Source organism: Protopterus annectens, chromosome 11.part0 (genome assembly GCF_019279795.1).
Source record: "Protopterus annectens isolate FY-2018-M chromosome 11.part0, PAN1.0, whole genome shotgun sequence".
NCBI classification, from domain to species: Eukaryota; Metazoa; Chordata; order Ceratodontiformes; family Protopteridae; genus Protopterus; species Protopterus annectens.
The window spans coordinates 210,283,152-210,297,129 of record NC_056745.1 but is presented as its reverse complement, the minus strand read 5'-3'; the positions used below and the strand labels follow the sequence as shown (position 1 = coordinate 210,297,129).

The 13,978-nt window shown below is 42.5% G+C and overlaps 1 protein-coding gene across 2 annotated transcripts in view; it reads left to right on the top strand.

Annotated features, from left to right (window-relative positions):
- Positions 1-13,978, top strand: part of AMDHD1 (amidohydrolase domain containing 1) — an 868,564-nt gene that overhangs the window by 116,108 nt on the left and 738,478 nt on the right. For both annotated transcript variants that reach the window (XM_044087629.1, XM_044087628.1), the window contains exon 2: positions 3,893-3,999. Coding sequence is in view for 1 of the 2 variants with exons in the window: in XM_044087628.1 (XP_043943563.1) it covers positions 3,893-3,999 (107 nt within the window). In the remaining variant the exon portion in view is untranslated. The remainder of the gene's footprint in view (positions 1-3,892; positions 4,000-13,978) is intronic.

The following is a 13,978-nucleotide window of genomic DNA, read 5'->3' as shown; positions in this document are numbered from 1 at the left end:
GCATTTATTGTATGTCGAAATGTTATAGTTGGACTGACATGTCCTGCAGACTTGGTCTTATAGTATCTTAACTAAGCTATGTTTTTTTTTTCTTGAGCTGTTGCATCCTTATGAAGGGACTATAGAGACGATGCTTATTTTTGCTTTCTTTCTTTTTGTAATTTTTTCTAGATGTCTTTTTTAGATTGCATGCGCTGGTGTTCATTGTCTGCAGAAAACCTGTTTTGCTACTAGGTAAGGTAAATGGACTGGTTTGTGGTTTGTCAGTGGTGGCTATCAAAAGGGACAGTTGTAGAAGAAAAAAATGTGTAATGCGTTAATAAAATGCCATTGTTTACATTGTCATCACTGCAGTATCGTCAGATCATAGGTGGTTACTAGGCTAATGGCCCCAGGGCCCTTACAAGCCTAATCAAGTTCAACCCATGTTCCAAAAGGTGTCTTGTTCAAGCAGACACTAACATCAGCATCTATTGCCCCTGTCCAAGAGGGACACAGGTGGAACCCCTGGTGTGAATTTCCGGTTACCCTTCCAGTCATCCAAATTACACTTGAATAGGGCCAACGAGGTGCTTTGTTTAATATGAATAGGAAACTTGTTCCAAAGGTGGGGCAACCTCTGTGAGACAAATCTGTCTCTCCAGCAAGTTCTGTTGATGTCACATACCAGGTTAAGGTCCTTTTGAGCGATTGACCACCCCCCCCCCCCAATGCCATTTGATTTGTGAATGTGCAGCATTTCCATTAAAGCTGGCTCAGAAGTTGCTCAATATGCAAGGGACCTCTGAGCAGTCTGTACGACACAGCGTAAAGTGACAATGATTTCAGTCTGTCCACATAAAACAGATCTTGAAGACCCTGAATTTTCTTTCTAAGGAGTCATTGTGGTCTCTCCAATTGTTACAGGTGTTTGGAAAGGAACATAACAAAGGGAGCATTGTACTCTTATTATTGACCTGATGAGGGAAGAGTACGGGGGGGGGGGTTATAACCTCTCTTTTTTGGAGGTAGTGCCCTTAATTATGAGATGAGCAATATAAAATGCCCTTCTTACCACTGTGGAGACATGGTGATTGAAGTTAAGGTTGCTGTCGACCTGTGTGCCCAAGTTTCTCACCACTGGCTGTGTGCTAAGGGTACTGCTATTGATGTGGTAATTTGCAGGAACATCACCCTTGCCAAAGGGGATGATGCATTTTTTGCATTAAGTTTAAGAACATGACTTTGGTCTGCGTAAGACCTTGCAGGATGTTGAGATCGCTAGGAGTTTTAATGATTGCTTCCAGTTTGCAGTCATCAGCAAACTTTGTCAACCACAGTCCTTTAGTTTTAGCCTGTATTTTGGACAAGTGGATTCTGAACAGTAGGTGTCCCAGAACCAGTCCCTGTGGGACACCACTGATTACGTGTCTGCTGGAGGAGGTGGAGTCCCCTTTTTTTGACTGTATGAGTTCTATCAGTGAGCCAGTTTGCAACCCACCTGACATTATATGGGTTGATACCCAGCTGGGTGAAATTGTCAATAATAATGTCTGAGTGGGGGATTGTGTCAAAGGCCTTGACTAAGTCTGGGTAGGCCATATGCACAGATTTGCCTTTGTCTAGGGCATTGGTGACTGTATTGAAGAAGTCTGCTAAGTTTAACAGACATGATCTCCCCTTGACAAAGCCAAACTGGGTGGGTTTGAGTTTTTGGAGATATCCTATGTCTTTGTAATAATGTCCATGATGATTTGTTCCATGGCCTTGCAGATAAGGCTGGTCAGGCTAATGGGTTTATAGTTTCTGGGGTCTATGGATGCACCCCCTTTGTGCAAAGGGATGACTGTAGCTGTTTTCCATTCTGCTGGGACAAAGCCAGTGCTTAGGCTCTGATTGAAAAGCATGCCCAATGATGATGCTAATTCTTGTTTTAACCCCATGTAGAACACAGCCTGGAATGTTGTCTGGTCCCATAGTGGCTGTGTTTTTGGCCTTGGAGAGGGTGTTTTAAGACCTGTTCCTCAGAGATACTAGGTGGGGGACAGTTGATGGGGATACTTTGGGGTGTGTGTGGTAGGGACACTGAAGTTTTCAATGAACCTGTCAGCCAGCAGGCTTGCTTTGTCCGCAAGTTCTATATGTATATATAGTAACATTAACTGTGAGTTCAGCGCAAATCTCTGTCTTACCTTTGAGGTTATGGATGTAACTAAAGAATGCATTGTGGCCATCTTAGTTAGGGAAGCTAATTTGGATTTGTAGTTGGCTTTGGAGGACTTTACTAGGAGTCTTATTTGCTTAAGTTGAGGAGGGAGTATTTCCATTTATGAGACTGTTCCTTCCTACTCTTAGGCAGCAATTTCTTTCCGCTATTGTATAGCCTGTTAATGGCAGCTGTTCATCAGGCAGATTTGTTTTTCCTTGAAGATACTGTGCACAGTCAATACAGTTGTACAGGTGGTCGTATAAAGCATTGAGGTATAACTCAGCATAGGTGTCTGTTCCATTAATGGGGCGGGGGCTGTAAAGCTGTTTATGCGGTTGTGCAATAGGTTGTAATTGGTTTTGGGGAAGTTTTTTTAGTCTAGTTGTTGCTAAGTGGGGGTCTTGTGTTGTATAGTTAGTTCTAGTGAGACTGATTTGTGGTCAGATCTTGCTGGGGATGGCCACACTAGGGGTTGTACAGCGATCCCCCATGTTGGTGAGCACCACATCCAGGATGTTTGAGCCCCTTGTGGGTGCGTCAGCCAGCTGGTCCAGGACATTGGAGTTAAAGTCCAGGAACCTTTGGGCAAGTGAGTTAGAACTGGTATAATTTATCCAGTCAATGGATGGGTAATTAAAGCCACCCAAAACCAGGGTGTTGGTTGTATCTTGATTGACTCAAGCAGATCCAAGTAGGCTGATTGGATGTCCTGATGGAGGGTGTCCTATAGCTGGCAATGACCTGAAGAGGGGTCTTGCTTTCAGTCAGTTGCACCTGAAGTAATTCAAGGGAATCATGCTGTTTAACCAATCAAATAGGTCTATTTATATTTAATGAATATTGATGCACCCCCCCCCTTCTTTAGTTCTCACACCTTCAGTTTGTGGATGGAAATAGCTAGGGTGCTGTCCACAGCCTTAAACCAGGTCTCAGTGACTGCACAAATATCAGCATCTTCCAAGGTGAGGACTGCTTCCAGTGAGTGCAGTTTCTGGTTTAGACTTCTAAGGTTTAGCAGCACAACCTTGAGGGTATTTTTACGTTGGGAATTTTGTTCTTGTGACATTGTCTAAAAAAGGCACTATGGAGGTGGCAAGAGCCTTAGCCAGTGACCGAAATCCCATGGGTGACAGATGGAAGACCATCTGCGGCAAAGCATCGAGGTCCGTCGAGAATGTCATCCCAAGCTGACAGATGTTGGATCCCCTTTGAATGACACCACAAACTAAGCCAGTTGTTGAAGTCTGTCATTTTTTGTTTGTAGTTCGATTCTCGGCCGGAGCATCTTCTGTGTGGAGTCTTCATGTCCTCCCCGTGGTCGAGTGGCATTCGAAAGACATGTGTGAATGGGCTTGCCTTTGTTGAAGGTTGGGCATCAGGCTGGCACCTCGGCACCATACAAATCTACTGCCAATCAATGACGACCCCTAACCGGGAAAAGCCGAAAGAACGAACTGAGGTATCATCCTGTATCATCCTAGGCAAAGGTAAAATGCTGCTTAAGGCTAGGGACATAGCTGACTGAGACACATAATCAGAGAGCTCAGTCATGTCTGTCTTCATATGGTCCAGTATGGCAGTGTAAATATTGTAAATAACTCCTAAGACATATTTTTAGTTATTCTGTCAGTCTTTAAAGTTTTGCTAGCAGCTGTTACAATGTAATGTACACTGTCAAGCTTTTTTCTTCTTGTGTACTTTCAGAGATGGACTCATAAAGGCTGTTGGTCCCGCAGACACCATCCATACTCAGTTTCTCAATGCTACATTTGAAACTGTGATTGATGCTTCAGGGCATTGCGTTTTACCAGGTTTGTATAATAGTTTGCAATCTGATCTCTAAACATTACACAAAAGTTGTCTTAAAGTACAGATAGTAGAGGGAATAAAACTATAATAAATTAATGGCCTGCGACTCTTTACAGTTCTGGTGCATTATATATAGTTGTAGATATTTTTGACTTATTGGCAAGTATTACAGGGGTTTTATTACCCTACAAAAAAATCAGTTGCTGTGAGTCGTCATCACTTGGTGACTTCCCTGAAGAAACAGCTATCCGATTTGTGCTCACTGCTTTGTCATGCAGCGGCCTGCCTTAGTAGTGAGAGAGTTCACGTCACTGAATTTCAGTAGTTATGTCTTGGTGGGTAGAATGATGATGTTTAGTTACCACATTTATATTGTAGATTTAATTTAATGAGTGGCATTTAATTAATAAAAGGATGCAGTAGAATATTGGTGAGGGAGTGTAAAGAATCTGTATTGTACTGGGAAGCCTGTTATTCTTGAACCATTAATACCTTAACTAAGGTGTTAATATTTGATCCCATCATCGTGGGAAATGGCTAGAACTACAGGTCATAAACCGTTTTCTTTTTTATTTTAAAATTGTTGGTAGTCCATTAAAAAGGGGGGACTTTTCCACTTAACTAGCTGGCTGATCTCTCATTTTGGATGCAATTCTCATTAATTTGTGACATTAGTATTTGTGAGACGTCACCAGCATGCTCAGATCTGCATCATTGTTATTAGATCACATTACTTCATGCTTGATTGCTGAGGAGGTTGCACATTAGGCGATGCTTTGTGCTGTATTTTTGATTAGTGACTGCTGTAGTTCAGCAGTTGTATGGTTAGACTTTCTGGCGTAATGAGGTATATATAAAGTGTCTGATTATATATTTGTGTACTGGAGACACAGTGTTCTGAGAATTGGGAAGGAGGGTGTGCTGTTAATTTGGACTGACTTGTCCAAGAAGACTGGCAGAGCAGGCAGTGTGGAGAGGGGGCTGTGTCTATTCAATTGTATTGGCCGAAAAAGCTTATAGGAGACATGATTGCTAGTCATCGCAAGGTGGGGTGATTTCACTAAACAGCAGGAGTGACTTTTATAGGTAAAACCATTGTGTATATGGGGAAATACTAGCCAAATGCAATTTAGGATCATAAAATCTACAAGACAAATCAATCTTAAGGACTGTTAAAACTTACCAGTACTAATCATATGGCACCTTCTTCATCCAGGAAGGGTGACATAAGATGGACCTGGATGAATTTGTGGCTACCCATCCAGTTATCAAGACTGAATAAAAGGTAAAGATGGTTTCACCCTGTTTAGCTAGTTTATTCCAGAGGCACGGTTTGCTTTGGGAGATGGAGTCCATCACACTAGCATGTCCTCCTTATTTGTTACTGAAGATTTAAATCCTTGTTACAATTGTTGGTGACACTATTGGGCTTTTTGAAGGTGTAGGAGATTGAGGACAAAGTCCTTCATGACTTTGAATGGCTAAACATCCCCACAGAGGTGTCTGTAAGACCCAGAGTATAGGGATAGGTTTGCAAATACTTCTCCCCCCCCCTCTCCAAGATGAGCCCTACACATAAGCTGTTCTTCCATATTCCTTACTGTGCTTCTACATTAATTATGTGACTTTAACCATCCTCATGCCCCCTGACTCTGAAAATTTCAACCTCTCTCAGTTAATTCTTCCCCCATCAAACACTCATTCCTCCTGCATTCTTGTACCTTGTTGACCCTCAAGCCTTTTCTACAATTTCATCACTCCCCTTATATCCACCTGTTTCATGTATGTAAGAAGATATTTTTTTCTGGCAGTAACTGCAGTCTTGATATTGGTGTGTGTGTGTGTGTGTGTGTGTGTGTGTGTGTGTGTGTGTGTGTGTGTGTGTGTGTGTGTGTGTGTGTGTGTGTGTGTGTGTGTGTGTGTGTGTGTGTGTGTGTGTGTGTGTGTCTATACAAAGCGAAAAATAATGGGGGTTAAAGGCCCCAAGAAATAGAGATTAGTTCTAAAGCTTGCTCTTAGAAAGTTGCTATAATAAAAGGGTTTGTGTTACCATGCATTTTCTGAAAGATGAAATATGAATGCCTGTCATTATTTACTGTATTCAGTCCTTACTAGTTTGCCAGAAAGTCACAAATTTTATGAGGGAAGGGGGAAAAATATGAGGCAAAAATGTGGACATTCTGCTAAAATGTGAACAGTGGAGAGGTACATTACTAGGTTGAGTATGCATGTCCTACCCCTGATTAAGCCAAATTGATAAGGGCACAGACCGGCAAGATTTCCAGAATCTTAAGTTTATAAAATCTCATATGATACATTCAGTAGCTTTGCAAATTTAGACTATAGCCTAATGGGTCTGTAGTTACTAGGGTCAGAGATGGGGCCACCTTTGCATTAAGATCATTACAATTGCTGTTTTCCCAAGCTTCATGAACATAGCCAGTGTTGAGGCCTGGAATGAAAATGTTAAGGGGAGGCTCTAGTAGGGTGCATTTACAGCTAGTGATTAGACATCCAGGAGTTTTATCAGTGCAGGCGGTACCTTTGACTGTTGTCGAAGGCAGTTATGATTTGATATGTAATAATCCTTGGAGAGGAGAAGTTGAGCAACCTTGACATATAGCATTTCTATGACTGCAGCTCATTTGAAGTTAGCATTAAATTTATATGTGGGTATGTTGGCAGTCTCCTTTGGGTCAGAGTGGATATTATAGTTATGGATTAGCTCAGAATTGATGGGTGCTTCTTAGTTTCTTGACATTGTTGATGAATTGTTTCCAGTGATCCTTAGTTTCTGCTGCTGTTTTTAGTTCTTGTTTGGCTTTGATGATCTCATTTTTTTATTTTAGCTATTCCCTGAGTTTTTAATGAAGCTGTTTTAGGTGGACTGGTCAAAAATTGCAAGTGTATTTTATTGTATTGTAATTTTTTTCTCTGTGTAAACTACCAAGGTATTTTATTTTTTTACATTTTCAGTTATGTTTGAACTTATTAGGGACTGTTTTTGGGCCTGCGCACCTTAGTAAATGTAAACAAAGCTCATGCGATATAGTGAGAATCGAGTGTGGTGCTCCAGTGGAATTTTGGGAACTCTTCATGGAGTTTTTTTAAGGTGTTTGCTTTAAGTCCTTCTATATGGCGCACCTAATCATGAAAGGGTTCTCATCCAGGAAAAAAGAGGTCATTGTTCCCCTCTACTCGTCATTCATTAGACCCATTATAGAGTACAATGCCCCTTTTGGAATGTACCTCACAAGACATCTGCAGCAGCTGGAAAAGCCACAGAAGTACCTCACAAAGAGGATTACTGGCCTCAAACAAATGCCCTACACTGACTGCCTCAAAAAACTCCAGCTTTACTCCGTAGCATATCGCCTACTCCGCGGTGATCTCTGCCTAACATATAAAGCTATGTCAAACCCAGAGCTGTTGGACATACTACACCTAAAGAAATCCCAATCTCTCCGAGCTGCACGCTCTAGGGACCTAAACCTTGTCACCACAATAAACAGGACGTGCTGGAGGGATAGATTCCTGTCCCAGAGACTTCCTATACTCTGGAACAAGCTACCCATCTATGTCGAGCAAAGTTCTTCATTAGCACTCTTCAAGAAAAATCTTGATGAGTGGATGGGAAATAGGAAATACACCCTGGGGATCACTTCTGTGTGTCTGCTGGACAGTGGCACAGGAAAGTAACTTTCTTGGGTGGAGTAAGCTATGGAACCTTGCTGGCTAGGCTTACGTAGGCCCTTGGGCCGATAGCCTAGTACCTACCTATGAACCTATGATTTTGACAGATACCACCACTGCTTTTTTTGATTGTCATTAGCCAGGGATGTTGGTGCAGTACATGGGGTGCAGAAGTGAGCTATGTTAAACATGATTCAGAACATTATGACCCCTGGTGGGTATGTTTTTATTGGGTCAAGGAACAGTTGGGCAATCTTAACATTAGTGCTGACTGTCTTCCATTAAATAGATAGCCCATTTATAAATTGTTCATGGTAATCAAGAGGGCATAAAAGGTGATCTGTATAGCTATAAAGTGGTAATTGGAATGTTTTGGACATCGGCTCTGTGTGAGGGACTTTAACAAATACATGTGCTCTTTCGTAGCTATCTGGAGTTCTGAAAGAGTGATAGGTGCTGAACCCTGATATAGTGGAAGCACTTTCATTGCAGTGAAACCATGTCTCTGATTACACAAATATGGATATGCTGAAATTAAAGTTTTGAGAGCAGACTGCTTGCTTAGACTTCTGACATTGAGTAGGGCATATTTGATGTCTGCAGGATTGTGATCTAGTGAAGTGTTTTTTTTTTTTTTTTTTTGCTGTGTTGGGATGTATAGAAAATGAACTTGTCTACTGAGGGGAAAAAAGCATGGGGCACTGCAAAGGCTTTGGCTAGTATGAAGAAGCCATGACATGAAAAGTGTGGGCCATCCCTTGAGAAATTAAGTAGGCTTGTCAATCATCTTAAGCCCAAGCTATTACATACTGGATCATCCTAGCATGACATTAGCTACTTAGCCAATTATTAAAGCTAGTTACTTTTTATTTGGGTTTCTGTCTGGATGGTGGTAGAATTCTGTTGAGGACCAGAGTCATTTTTTTTCCCCTCTGTCTGAAAAGGGGCTTGGACTGATGTGTAGCAGGCCATTGTGCAGAACATCATCTTCAGTGAGCTAATTCTGCCCAGGAAATCTCCATCTATGTACCTGGATTATGAACCTTTCTTATTTTGGTTTGGAATAATATTTTTAAGACTTAAATGCATGTGTAGTATAATCTGAGAACTACCGCATCTGTAGGATAGTAGGGATTTCAGTCTATGTAACCCTTGAGCCTTTAGAATAGCTGAGAATATTTCACTTCTGGTAATCATCTTTAAGACTGGACATGTGGAACAGTGTAGGGGTATCTTTGTCCAGGTTGGGTGAAAAAAAAACCCACAACAGTCTTCATTCAAAGTGTACAGAATGAACACATAAACTGGTCCTGGCCCTTGATATTAGGGAATGAAATTATCCATTGTGGTAGCAGCTCATTCACATGCATGATGAGAGTTGGTGAAAGGGGACATCCCTGGCAGGTGCCCCTTGCCAACTAAAGGTGCTTAAACTTTGGAACTGCTAAGGACCATTTTCAGTAATGAACTGTAAATTTTTAACACCTTTATTAAAATATCACTTAAGACATAGACATACATTAATAGAAAACCAACCATATCAATAATTTTCCATTTACGCACATTGTATGATTTATTTAAGCAATAACCCACGCCTAGGTGTGGGTAATGCTGGATTTACCCACGATTGGTGTGGTTTGGTCACGAGGGTGAAGCCAGAGTGGCCAAACAAAGACAACCGTTGGTAAATCCAGCATTACCCACACCCAGAAGTGGGTTATTGCTATTATACAATGACATTATTTAAGAAAAAAAATACTTACTTTTCTTAAATAATGGCATTGTATAATGCCTCCTTGCTGCCCTTCTGCAGCTGTCCAGTATTCTGCGGCAGTTCTGATGTACTGCGCATGCGTATGGTTACGCAGTACATCAAAACTGTGTGTGTGGAAGCAATGGAGAAAGGAAGATCTCTGTTGCTTTTTTTTTTTTTTTTAAGATATCTCGCTATATTAAACTCATTTAACATAGTGAGATAACACCAACGGAGCTCTTCCGTTCTCCGTTGCTGTTCAGTTAGTATAAGTCTTTGGTCAACGTGCATGTTGTAAATCAATCAGCGTTCACAATGTTCTTTGTGTTTCACTGTTGCAGTCATTGCATTTGGGGTAATCTGCTGGCAGGTTGCCCTCAGTCGGCCTGATTAACAAAGTCGTGGGTCCTGCGTCGGTTGCTGTCCCTTCTTCCATGACGTTAGATTGTCAGGAGTATAAAACATGCAGCCGACACCATTACACCAGTCTTTCTTGCCGTGCAGTGCCCAAAGCAGAAGCAGTTCGCAAGTGCCGGTCGGCCGACTCCTGAAATTTTCGTTTTCGAGTTTCAGCTCCGAAGTCTTCAACTTAGTTAAGTACCCCTTTGGGGAAACCTTTCTTGCTCCTTACCAATGTCAGTAAAAGTTAATAATTGCATTACTTGTGGAAAGCAAATACCTCAAAGATTTTCATTCGTACTGTGTTCCTCTCCTAGGCCCTGACCACGACGTACCATACTGTCAGTTTTGTGCTTTATTTAATCAGTGCACTATCTGTCGTAGTTATATTATTGCCTCTCATTTCTGTTCTCAGTTTAATTATCCAGAAATGTCGTCGATTAGCTGTTCGACTACCGGGATTCCAAAAAAAATGCAAAGATAGAGACAGGCCGTCAAGGTCCAAAACTGCCGACGACGCTTCTCCTAAGCCAGTTGCCAGTTTGCTGGTACTCGGTGAGGTGCTTTCGCAGCCCCTGATACCCGCTACTTCTGATTCGCAGGCCTCTACTGAGACCCATTCAGAGTCCGGTATGCCGCAAGATACATTAACTATGGAACCCGTGGATGTCTCTACCTTGGATGGGTCCGGAGCCGCTGTGCAGGCACCGGCTTATGAGTGTGTATTCAGGCCTACAGACTTGCATATTAAAACGACACCTCCTTCATTACCAAGCCCTAAATCTCGATCCATGTCTAAAAAATCGATGTTCAGGCCCTTATGCCTAAAAAAACAAATGATAAAAATGGCCAAAGATCTAATAACTCTAATCAGGGGTAGTCAAACCCCCCCAAGAGGCCTAGGGCTGAGCTTGCTTATGAATCTTCTGATCAGGATTCTGTTTCTTCTGACTCTTCTAATGAACTGAATTTCTCCATACCTACTTATGAGGATTCTGATGCAGAGGATTCCATTCTCTCTGCTTCCCCTCCTGAGGATTCTTTTTTTGGGGAAACTTTACATACTTTAAGGGAGCATTTCCACTGGGAAAGCCAGGCATTTTCTGATTAAAAAAAGAGGCTTATGGATTTCCTTCTACCTCAGCATAGGCCTTTGGCTATACCTCCTGTACTAGACATTGTTGATATGTTCTCGGAATCCAGTTTGGCCCCAGATTCCCTGCCTCCGGCTCCTAGTAAACCTGATCGGTACTACAGGGTTCCTGAGTCCCACAAGTTCCTTTTCAAAAATCCTGTTGCAGATCCAGAAACCATTTCTCAGGGACCCAAGGGCATTAAGGCTTCTACTGCTAAAAACCCTACCCCTTCTGATAGAGACTCTAGGACACTGGATAGATGGGGTAAAAAGGTTATACTTCTGCATCCTTGGCAATCGGAGCTTTAAACTGCCAATTTCATATGTTAAAATATCAACAGCATATTATTGGACTGCTTAAACAGAAAATGATGTTGATTCCTGACTGTGTGGAAAATAAAGATTTACAGGATTTAATGCATTCTGCTGAACAAGTTGGAAAACATACTTTGCAATGTGGTTTTGATTCTTTAGAGGCCTCCTGCAGGGCTGCTGTTGCTTGGGTCTGTGCTTAGAAGGCATGCTTGGCTTAAGGTGCAGTCTTTGCCTGATCATGTTAAAGCTAAATTGTTGGATGCTCCTTTAAATCAGGACCGCCTGTTTGGCAGTAAGGCTGAAGAAGTTCTAAAAAAGATGGAAGATAAAGCTAAATCTATGCAAACTGTTGAAGATTTCTTACAAGTGCAACTTCCAAGATTTGGTAGGCACTGGCCTACTAAGAATTGGTCCTTTCCAGCCCCTTTCATATCCTCTCAAGCCAAACCCAGACACAGCAAAAACCACAGGTTTTAGTCCCAGGGGGCTCTCAGAACTAAGCAGTGGGGGGCCTCCACTTCCAAATCTGGAAATAACAAGACACCCCCCTATAGTAAACAGTCTCAATGACTTCCTTTTAAAATTACCAAGCACTTATCTTTTAACTGCCCTTGTTCTCTGCACTGCCCTTTGGCTTGTCTACTGCGCCCAGGGTATTCACAAAGTGCCTGTTTCCAGTTATTGCATTTTGCAGGCAAAGAAATATTCAAATATGCCCATACCTGGACAATTGTCTAATTCGGGCAGAAAACCAGGGCATACTTCTAAATCATCTGGCATTTGTAAAAAGGGTTCTAACTTGTCTGGGTTACACCATAAACAAAAAGAAATCGCAACTGGTATCCTGTCAACACATTACATTCCTGTGAGCAAGCTTGAATACAACTGCCCAGATGACTTTTCTCACGCCAGAGAAGCAAATTCATTTGGTAACTTAGTTCAAACAAGTGGCCACAAAAACCCTGCTATCTGCAAGACAAATACTGCAAGCCTTGGGGTTCATGGCCTCCTGCATTCTTTTAATTCCATATGCAAGACTGCATATGAGGAAACTACAGTGGTATCTAAAAAGTCTATGGAGTCAACATTGTCACAGCCTGGAAACAATGATTCTCTATCATACCATGCACCTAGAGTTCCTATGGTGGGCAGAAGTCTGCCACCAAAATAAGGGAATACCATTCACACTACCCCCTGCCCCCCAGAATAACTACAGATGCATCAGACTATGCATGGGGGGGGCTCACCTGGCAGGGAAGTGCATTCAGGGCAAATGGAACCCAAATCAAATGCACCTGCATATCAATCAAAAAGAAATGTTAGCTGTACAGAATGCTCTGACAGCCTTCAAGGACTACATTCTTCCAGGACAACTAATGGTAAAGACGGACAACACCCCAGTTATGTGGTACATAAACAAGCAGGGGGGTACACATTCCTACCCCCTCTGCAGACTAGCCATGGCATTGTGGAACACAGCCTTGAGCTACCAAGTGCATCTACAAGCTCAATTCCTGCCAGGAAAATTGAATACACTGGCAGACAGACTAAGCAGAAACCTCATGGACCCACACGAGTGGAAACTGGATCCATGGATTTTCAGCATGTTGGAAACTGGATCCACGGATTTTCAACATGTTGACAAGAGAATGGGGGAGCCCAGACATAGATCTATTTGCCTCCCCCCAGAACTACCAGTTGGACAGGTTTTGCACAAGGACTCCCTACAAACAAGCCTGGAAAGTGGATGCTCTGTCCTTCAGCTGGAAAAACCTATCAGTCTCAGCCTTTCCCCCTCTGCCTCTGCTCTCCAAAGTTCTACTAAAAGTCAAACGGAACATACCAAGGATGATTTTGATTGCTCCAGACTGGCCGCACCAACACTGGTACCCCCTCCTGTGCAGTGTGTCGCAAATATCTCCATGGCACCTGCCTCAGACCCCTTCCTTGCTGTCTCAGCAGGAGAACCAGATTCTGCACCCTCAGCTTCCAACACAGCCTGGGTAATCACTTAAATTCACCCTTATCATCCCTCAGCAAACCTGTGATGGATGTCATCTTGGAGGCAAGGAGACCTAGTACTAGAAAATCTTATGCTGACAAATAGAAAAAATTCTGTGCCTGGAACCAATCTTTAGAAATGAGCACAGCAGCACCCAATTTACCTCGGATTTCGCAATGCTTAACTGAGATGATTCACAAGGGCCTGTCTTTTTCCTCCATTAAAATCCACGCCTCGGCTATTTCAGCTCACTATAACACAGAACCACCCCTCTTCTCTCATCGTCTGCTCAAGCAGTATCTCAGGGGGGCAAAAAACTTGAGACCACCCAGGAGAGCTCCTACCCCTGTCTGGGACCTTAACTTTGTTTTGGAGAAACTCACTCTACCTCTTTTCGAGCCAGCTGCTACTGCAGACTTAAAATTTCTTTCTTGGAAAGCAGCCTTCCTTTTAGCAATCACTTCAGCTAGAAGGATCTCTGAATTACAGGCCCTTATGGCAGTGGAGCCTTTCATCATCCTTCATGCGGACATGGTATCTCTCAGGCCCAATCCATCCTTCATGCCCAAGGTGGTTTCAATTGTGGCTCTTGATCAGTCTATTCATTTGCCAACCTTCTTCCCCAATCCACAAAACCAAAGGGGAATGGATTCTGCATTCCTTGGATGTACACAGACAACTAAG